The sequence below is a fragment of the Dermacentor variabilis genome, chromosome 3, assembly GCF_050947875.1.
Source record: "Dermacentor variabilis isolate Ectoservices chromosome 3, ASM5094787v1, whole genome shotgun sequence".
In the NCBI taxonomy this organism is placed as follows: domain Eukaryota; kingdom Metazoa; phylum Arthropoda; class Arachnida; order Ixodida; family Ixodidae; genus Dermacentor; species Dermacentor variabilis.
Genome location: NC_134570.1, coordinates 155,505,313 through 155,514,774, shown reverse-complemented (window position 1 = coordinate 155,514,774; position 9,462 = coordinate 155,505,313). Strand labels below are relative to the sequence as shown.

Genomic DNA, 9,462 nt, shown 5'->3' with positions numbered 1-9,462 from the left:
ATAGTGTGTCAGTTGGGATGTTACCAACTAGGTTGAAATGTAAGTCGTGCAAGAAAAGAGCAAGTTGTGTGTCACAGGAATAATTTTTGCTGAAACCGTGTTCACTCGGGTAGAAAAAATTGACGGATGTTAGGAAGTTAGCAAAATGCCAGTATAAAATATGTTCCAGTATTTTACAAGACACGCTTGTTATGGAAATAGGGCGGTAGTTACTCGGTAATGATCTGTTTCCTTTCTTGAAGACTGGGATGACCTTGCCCACCTGCCAGTCATGCGGAATTGAAGCGCTGTTAAGGGATTCCTAGAATATGGGTGATAAAAACAGGCTACACACATGTTTACTATTTTTTAGTACTTTGGCATTGATACTGTCTACTCCTGTAGATGACGAGTTCTTCAATAATTCAATTACTTTGACAATGCCGATGGGATCGAATGTGATATTTTGCATGACCGGATATGCGAAGTATGGTGGATCGGGCAAGCCGTCAAGTAGTTCATTAGTAAAAACCGAACTAAATGTTGTGTTAAGAAGATCTTCAACCTCAGTCTCAGGGAACGGAAGTCCGGAGCTATTGATAAGTGATATCTCATTCCGTTGATTAGGATTAACAGTTTTCCAAAATCGCTTCGGGTTAGTTTATAGCATAGCTGGTAAAGTGGTAGAAAGAAACTTGTGTTTAGTTTGAGAGGTTAACTTGTCATATTCTTTCTCGACTACGTAATACTTCTGCCATGTGCAAGAAGAATTAGATCGTTTGGCTGATGGAAACAGCTGTATTTTCTTATTATTTAGTCGTTTGAGGGATACATTAAACAATGGTGATGTTGTTCTTTCTTTTATTGTAAGGGTGGGGATGTAAAGACGTATAAGGCGATGCATCTCTGCTTTGAAAAGCAACCAGTTCGACTCGAGAGAATTTAGCTGAAAGTTAGCGACGAACGTATCGAAGTACTCAGACAATTCTCGGTTCATGCTGACATAGTCCCCTTTATCATAGAGTGTAAGTGTTTTTCGATTTTTTTATATCTTTAGTACGTTGCAATGAAACAAAATAGGTACTGTCAGGTGGTCGCTCGGACCGCGCAATAAGGTGACAGGGGTAAAGTTATCAGGGTGAGTTGTTATTACAAGATCTAAAACGTTGGACGATTGAGCAGTAACGCGTGTTGAGTCAGTGACGAGCTGCATTGAGCCGAATTTAATACACGTGTTTAAGAAGTCGCTAGCGGGGCCCTTTTAGATAATGTAGAGGCAGGATCGGACCAATCAAGAGTTGGAAAATGAAAATCACCAAACAGAAGGACAGGACTGTTAGGATATGTTTTGTTAACGTATTTAAGGCTTCATGAAGTGAAGGCGTGAAAGAACTGTCTGTACCAGGAGAGCGATAGCAAATATCGATCAGAATGTGCGGGTGTGTAGCAATGCATCGAATCCAAATCACTTCGAGTTGTGAAGAGAGGTTTACACGTGAACAATGTAGGTTACGCTTAGTGGCGATTAAAGCACCCCCCCCCCCGCGTGAGTTATCGGGTCTATCTTTCCAAAAAATGTCAAAATGCGAGAGGTAAAGGAGAATTTCGGTATCATCGATGGATGTGTTAAGCCATGTTTCTGTTAGTAGTGAGACATCGCAAGAAGATGAGCCTATTAGACTGCACAGTGCATCACGCTTGGGAACAACGCTTCGAATGTTAGCGAGCAGGAATGATAAAGGCTGACAGTTCTGTGGATGCGGTGTACAATTCGGTATCAATGACTGCTAAAGGCGTTCCTCAATGACCTGGGTAGTAGTGTGGTCAAAGTAGTAGGTTTTTTAACCTATTATAAGCTTTTCATGTCGCAACTTGTACCGCAGTTTACGGGCCCTTCCAATCTCGACCAGGCGTTTCTGGAGATGGCACGTGCTTGGGGCGAGATCTTGTGCAACCGCATAGCACGTATCATTAAATTTACGAGCCGAAGAAAACACAAGATCTTTGCTTTTAAAGTGAGCGAAACTCACAATTATAGGCCTGCACTTTCCAGCTTGGAAAGACTCAATGCGATGTGCACGATCAATATCACGCGGTTCTATTTGTACATTTAAATATTGTTTACAATGTGCAATAGTGATTTTCTCAGAGTCAGACCATGATTCTTTTGGTTTATCGGCGATGCTGTAAAAACAAGGTTATTTCTTCTAGATCAATTTTCAGCATCGTTTATCCGGGCAGACAGTACACCTATCTGTGTCGTATTTTCAGTGCTTATCTCATGAAGTCTGCTTAATTCAATTTGCATGTCGTCGACACCAGCACAGGCTGTCTCAATTTTGTCTAGCTGTGCATTAATTTCACTTGAACGTTTTATCGTGATCAACTAGTTTTTTTTCAATAGACTTTAGCTGTTGAGGTATTACCGTCTGCACAGATTGCAGTTATTTCAATACATTAAGAATCTCTTTGTCGGGGCCGGGGTTAGATTTCATATCACCAGCTAGCATGAGAAGTTTTAACAGCATATGCGCATATTCACACACAATGGAACAAAAGCGCCGTGGGCCCGGCTGCACAAAAAGTGCACGGTGGCCACTAGGATTTGCGTAAAGGCAATAAGAGTTCGTTACCTGCACCAGGAAGAAGCGTGGAACGTTAGCAAGGGCCATCGCTAGCTTGCTGCGGGGCCCACTGAAGGGCGCGTTCCTCGGGCGTAGCTCTTTAACGAAATTTCACGCATGCGCAGAATGCACAGGGGGGGTTCCGGTGTTCAGATGATGGAGTGAATGCCACGATGCTTGTAGATATAGTCGGCGGCCGTGTACAGGGTGCGCGGACCGCGATGTGCTGTCGGTGAGCCGATGATTTGAAGCCCAGCACGGCTCCACTGGCCCCGCCGCTTACGCCCGTAGACCGGAACTGTTGCGCCTGGACCTAACCCGGCAACAGATTCTGGGCACGGGGCACGGAAGCTGGAAGGCTCCAGAAGCTGCAAGCTCCAAAGTCCGAGGAACTGCACCAGGAAGAAGCGTGGAACGTTAGCACGGGCCATCGCTATCTTGCTGCCGGTCCCATTGCGGGCTAGGTATGCGTCCGCTTTGGCCGAGATATGCCGCTGCATTTTTTTTCTGTTGGAGCTTACGTTTGTTGCAAGGTATGCCGCCTAAAAGTAAATATTTTTCCCATAAACTCTGTAAAAAGCTGGAGGTACAAAGGGCAACAGCGTAGTAGATGTACTCCGTGTCCTCGTGGTATCTACATGAAGGTTGATATACAAGGTAGGCTAGTGAACGGTTACAAAGCATCTGAATACTTGTGTGCTTATTTTAGAGGAATGTGAATATATGTAGTATTGCTTAGCAGCAGTCGTCAGCAGCTTCCGTTCAGTGCATACATTTGAAAGTTTTCACAACACCTGACTGTGTGTGCTGATGTGACACTGCCTGTTATGGTATAGGCGGCGTGATGAATACCGACGCAAATGGCGTTTTTTGACTGTTACTCACATTGGTAGTCTTGGCACCAGCTATACCAAGGCATCTGAGCACCAACTCGCTGAACAACAAGCTTTAAAGTGCTTGCATACTGCGGAATATTTTCCTATCAAACTTTAGCTGAAAATTTTGGGGTAGCTCGTTTCTCTGTCAATGAAGAAAGCATGCAACATTTACGTTTGAATGTAGGAAACACATGAAAAGTGTTTAAGTAATAGTAAGCAAATCGTGCTCTGACTTGCGTTGCCTTTAGCAAGTTTTAGTTGACTTCATTTTAGAAGGTTGTCATCTTAAAATGCGAGCAAAACCTAAATCCATACATATAGGAAAGCTGCATTGGATGTCTGGGTTTGTCATCATATAGAACACAATATTTTGAGCCTAGCTGCCATCGATGACTTTTTATTGACAATTTTTGAAGGTTCGCAAACAAGCGTTGTTTCATCCTGCAATTTGCCCTAAACTAACGGGGACAAAGAAACATACACATTGCAAGGGCAAGCGATTTCTTCTTGTTTGTCCCCGTTTATTTAGTGCAAAGTTTCACGAAGAGCCAATTTCAATTAGGCCAACTCGCAGTAAAGGACTGTTTCTCCATGCTTAATATTTTGGCATGCACTTGCTTATATCGCTGCTTATGATAGCAGTTGCACCATACGGCTTCCATTTTATTGTTAAAATCATCTATAACTTAAAGAGGACAAGTCCACTTATCCAAACGTTAGCTCCCGCTTTTACCTAGTTCTCGTTTTGTTCATCGTCTGTAATTTGCATCTCCCGCCTTCCCCGTGTTTTACTTTCATAGTGTACATGCCATTTGTCATTTTGTCATGTTGATATACATCTTTCATTGTGTGGATGTTGGTGTTTATTTTTGCGCACATGCATGCACGCATTTGCCAAAAGGGGAAGTGAACTGCATTTCTCGGTTCTAAGCTTATGATTCTGTATTATTTCGTTGTTTGCAACCATTTTTTGTGGCCAATTAATCTAAACCCATAACTCAGCTATATTACTTGCCGTCTCAGTTTTTAACGTTTCTGATCTTTGTCTAACAATAAATTTCCGGTTGTATTATATTTCTGGAACGCTAATAAGAATAAATGCCAGAGCCCGATGAGTGAACGAGTTACTTTAAATGGCAGGAACGGAACACTGTGGACTGTCAATTCCATTCAGTTTTATCGATACGTGAATACAGCATTAGCTTTTTGCGGAAGGGGTCCCAAAGTAAAAAGTGCGGGCGAATTTAAAAACAGAACAAAGAAAAGCACATCTCAGTGTATACAGCAGATAAAAAAAGCAATAAGTACACTGCTGCTATAAAATATCAAGGTTAAATAAAAACAAGATAGAAAAAACGAGAAAAAAGGAACAAAATACTCCACAACAGGGAACTAACTGACAATATACGTTATAAAACGAGTAGTACGGTGAAACTTATGGTCGTAAGAACAGGTAAACATTTTCGGAGAAATATACGCAGAAACATTTACAAACAATATAGATTTGATTGGTACAGGCACTTCTTCAATCCAAATAGGTAACCCGTTTAGTTTGGGCTTAAAGTATGAAAATGAAATTACACCCTTTTAAGTCGATAAAGTCAGTTCCATGAGGTGAAAGGCGAAAAAAAATAATAGATAGCTTTGCATAATTATGAGGTACTTTAGGAAAAAGTAGATCACAATTAAGAGAAAAGCTCGTGAACTTTGTAATAACCATTATGTGTGGTTGAACTATATTGAAGGTCATCTCCTTTTCCCTTCGCAGGCTAACAGACTGCAAGCCAGCCACGATGGCACGTAGAAAGCCTCATACTCAACTGATCGATGGCGTGCCCAGAGATCCGAATTACGACGCGGAACTCTTTCGGTCAAGCTTGAACTTTCGAGCCCGAAGCAGCGACGTCGTTCTATTCACTTACCCAAAGAGCGGCACTCACTGGTTGCTGTACATCACCCAGTGCATTCTCAATGGAGGTGAAGGCGTCCACACCTTCGAAGAGTTTTCGGACAACATGAGATACCTGGGCGGCACGGATTTTGAAGAGTGGGAGCCCGCTCTTCCCCTGCGCCTTTTCGCTACCCACGTGTCCCCGCGGAGAGACACCATGAACGAGCAGGCGAAATATGTCTACTTAGCTCGGAACCCGTGGGACGTTTGCGTTTCGCTTTTTCACATGGTGACAAACTTTAGCTCGTACCGCTTTCAGGACGGCACATTCGACGAGTTTTTCGATGACTTTTTGGAAGGTGACGGTGCCGGTCATGGAAGCTACTTCGACCACGTGGCTTCTGGGTACGCACTCAGAAACGAGCCGAACGTCTGCTTTCTCACTTACGAGGAACTTTTGAAGGACACTGAGGGCGTAGTTTTAAAACTGGCTGTGTTTCTGGGAGAACGCTACGCTGCACATATGGGAGCGAACGAAACTATATTGCCGAAGATACTGGAAAGTTGCACCGCCAAGAAACTGAGGGGCCTCCTCGTCCTCGATTTTAGTAAGCCGTCGAAAGCCCTGTTTCCCTGTGAGTCCCGCAAACAGGTGACATTCAGGCAAGGTTACGAAGGTGATCACCAAAAGTATAGTTTTGTGAGGAAAGGCACAATCGGCTGTTGGAAAGAGTACTTCTCGCCTGGACAATTGCGTCGGATGGAAGCTATGATACAGGAAGTTGAAAAGAGGTCTTCGGTTATGGACCTCTGGAGGGATATAAGGCAAGAGGCTCTCGCGGCCATGCAAACCATCGAAAGAGGAAGCTTGTGATTGGAAGAGGAGTAGGATGAAAGAGTTTAATTCGCTGGTTTGGCGCCAATAACGGGAATTGATGACTTTACTGGCGCATTACCATGGCTACGACGAATGTTATAACTCTAACAACAAAACAATAAACAAGAAAATTCGAATATAAAAGTTCGTTGCATGTGTCCTTTTGTCTTAAATTGGTATTGGAGGTATTGACGTAAGAAAAAAGATCATTGGCGCATTTAGTGCATGAAGAGTGAATGATACGTGAACGTCTCACGAGCAAAAGTTGCAGAGCATGTAATTTATGATGCTCTTGAAAACAAAAATCGTTCATATGCACATAATCTAAAGAGAGAACAGCGAGAACTCCAAGAGGCGCAGGATACCGGACTAAATGTTGTCATTGAACTTAAGAAGATTCCCAATTGATCAAAAATTCGTTCTTTTGGAGCGCAATCAATGTAGCGTATTTTTACTGGAAAGAAAACTGATCATGCCAGTGCAAGGGGACCCTATGAAAGCACCATAGTCCCTGAGATTTAAGGTCAGTTTGTTTCAAGGATGCGAAAAAAGACGGGAACAATGCACGTAGGTGGACATTAGTTTTGACATTAGGACCGGTGTCATCGAATGAATTTTGAATGTCAGTAGCCGGAAATGCTACCAAACTACGTGCTCAAAAGGAAGTCAGGGTTTTACAATATCTGCCCTCAAATAAGTGGCCATCACAAGGCCAGAACGCTCGAAATAAGAAGTGCAAAATTTTGTACGTTGCCAGGGCCCTGGCAATTTGTGATGAGAGTTTTCGATAAGTGTACGCGATAACTATAACAAGCAGCAACTGTCAAAACCTACGAAATGCATAGACAGAATTAAGTATAGAATATGTTAAATCACCTGAAGAGCTAGTAATTACAAAAGACAATAAAATTAAAGCTGAGAAATCCTCAAAATTCTGGCATAATTGATAAAGTGAAGCAAAAAAGAAATAAAATTACTTTTTGTTTCAGAACAACCAATCGCTGATTATCACACGTGTACGCATTTTCTTTTTAAATGTGTACATCTGCAATTTAACGGGTAGGCTGACGTTTGTGTTAACGCAATGCGTTTGTGTCTGTAAACCAATAAGTACGGCCACATTTTCGGCAATGACGCGCTAATGAGAGCATGGTGGATCCTTAAAATTATTTGCCTGATAGTTGCTGAAGTCCGGAGGACCTGGCATGTGCATTGTATTTATTAGGCTCATCTCCAAGATCAGAGCTATTCACGCGTGTCGTTTTGTCGGACAGCGTCACATAATATGCAGAGGCGTCACATTTGATGCTTTTACATAAGCTCGCAATGACAGCAGAGAAAGTTGGGGGCGTGGCGAAGGTTTGAGGGGGTGAGAAATGGTTGCAGTTGGCGCTCCTTGACCATTGAAACTTGCCGAAATAATGCGACGCACAGAAACACTCGTGTGGGTTTTTGTTGCTTTGCATATTCGGTCATCGAGAACAAGTTTAAACCCTCCTTTAGTTTATTTTTTTTCTTTCAGAAAGAAGGGAAGAAGGCACTAAAAAAGGCAACACAAATCTCGTTGACATCGCAGAAAGACAAGAGCTTTGGGGGAGCATCAGTGTACCATGTGGTTTTTTCGACTGCACTACCTTATGAATGGTCCATATTTTCATTCTGCACTATATCCGTGGTCTCCCCATCTTGCTCACCTGGATTTCTATACGGCTTTCTTGCCTGAGTAAATATTACTACAGCATAGCTCTACGCTAATTTTTCGTGTCCTCTTCGAAGCAAGCTTCATTTCGACACCTTTTTGTTGTCCTGCGTGGAATAGGACACCTTGAAGGGACACTAAAGGCAAATGCTAAGTAAAGCTAAAATGATAGATTAGTGCTCGAGAGTCTCTAAGGCATCAATGTTATCGCGAACAGAGCCTTCATATACGAGAAATTCCGGTAAATGCAGGACATGATTAAAGACTCCCTTGGGAACTTCAAGCACTTGCCCTATGACAAATGCGCTCCTCAGGTAAATTCCGTCGCAAGTACTCAAGTACTCATTGCAAAAAAACATCCTCCTGTTGCATTATAAGATCAAATAAAATGCTACTTGTCCAGTTTCACTTCATGTTTAGAAAAAAGAACTCATTAAAATTACCGTTGGCAACGACGTAGGCGGTCTAAAGGCTTAGTTATCACTCGACACTGCCCACCCACGATTTCGCGTTTCAGTACTTTCCTGATCGCGTAGTGGTGCAAGTAGCAGATAATTCAACTTCCATGACATGTCGCGGGATGCCTGGACGGTCAACGCCAGTTGACCAAAAAGCAGCTGCAGTAGCGAATCCTGCGCTCTGTCTTGGCTCGGTGCCGCCGTCTGTCGGGCGCCGTTTTACTCACCGACGGCAGCAAAGGCCGGTGATGGCGTATGCAGCGTCGCCACTCCCTGTGTAGGGTGGAGGGCAACTTGAATTTTGGAAAAGGTAGTCGGACCCTTCAGATACAATTTTCTGGTAAACTAAGTCTTTTATGGGCACAAAAAAGCTTTCCGAGGTTTCTGGAAAGGTATTTAACCAGTCCACGTCGATTTAGTATTTGCCTTTAGTGTTGTGCTTGAAGGTCGCTGAAACTATTTCTAAATTTTTTCCTGTAAACAATACATAATAACGGTAGTGTGAAACATTATTGAAATGTTTATTCTGGGGTTTTACATGCTCAAACCCCGCAAAGTGCTATATAGGAATTTCCAGCGACAATAGATAGTAAAGCAATCAAGTAGACAGACAGACACTGCGTCTTTCTTTCTGTCTACTTTCTTGCTTTCGCAGGAAATTATTATAATGCACTTAATGTAGAACCAACTAGCCGAAGTTTCAGCACTATACCAAAACCACGATTTAATTATGAAGCACGTGGTAGTGTAGGACAGCGGACTAATTTTGTCTATAGATTGTACATTAATTTTGTCTGTGATTGTCTGTGACAGTTTATAGACCCGGAGTACAAAAAAAAAAGAAATTGAAACTTTATCGACTCCCATCTATATGCAGTCTAGATGCAAAGTATGGACAACACTAAATAGCGATTGTAGTGACTTTTGTCTATGGGTAGTCTATAGAGTGAAATCAGACAAAAAGAAACAAACAGCTTATCAACTTTTGTCTATAGACTTTGTATAAACCGGGAGTAGACAAAACGAAATATATAACATTATCGACTCTTGTCTATG

The 9,462-nt window shown here is 42.5% G+C and overlaps 1 protein-coding gene across 1 annotated transcript; it reads left to right on the top strand.

The window, feature by feature from the left end:
* Window positions 1–5,274: 5,274 nt before the first annotated feature.
* LOC142574827 (sulfotransferase ssu-1-like) lies at window positions 5,275–6,246 on the top strand. The gene has a single exon (XM_075683834.1). The coding sequence runs from the start codon at window positions 5,275–5,277 to the stop codon at window positions 6,244–6,246; it is 972 nt and encodes a 323-aa protein (XP_075539949.1).
* The last annotated feature ends 3,216 nt before the right edge of the window (window positions 6,247–9,462 follow it).

Excerpts from the sequence above, each read along its gene's own strand:
- LOC142574827 (XM_075683834.1), top strand. The coding sequence starts at position 5,275 with ATGGCACGTAGAAAGCCTCATACTCAACTGATCGATGGCGTGCCCAGA.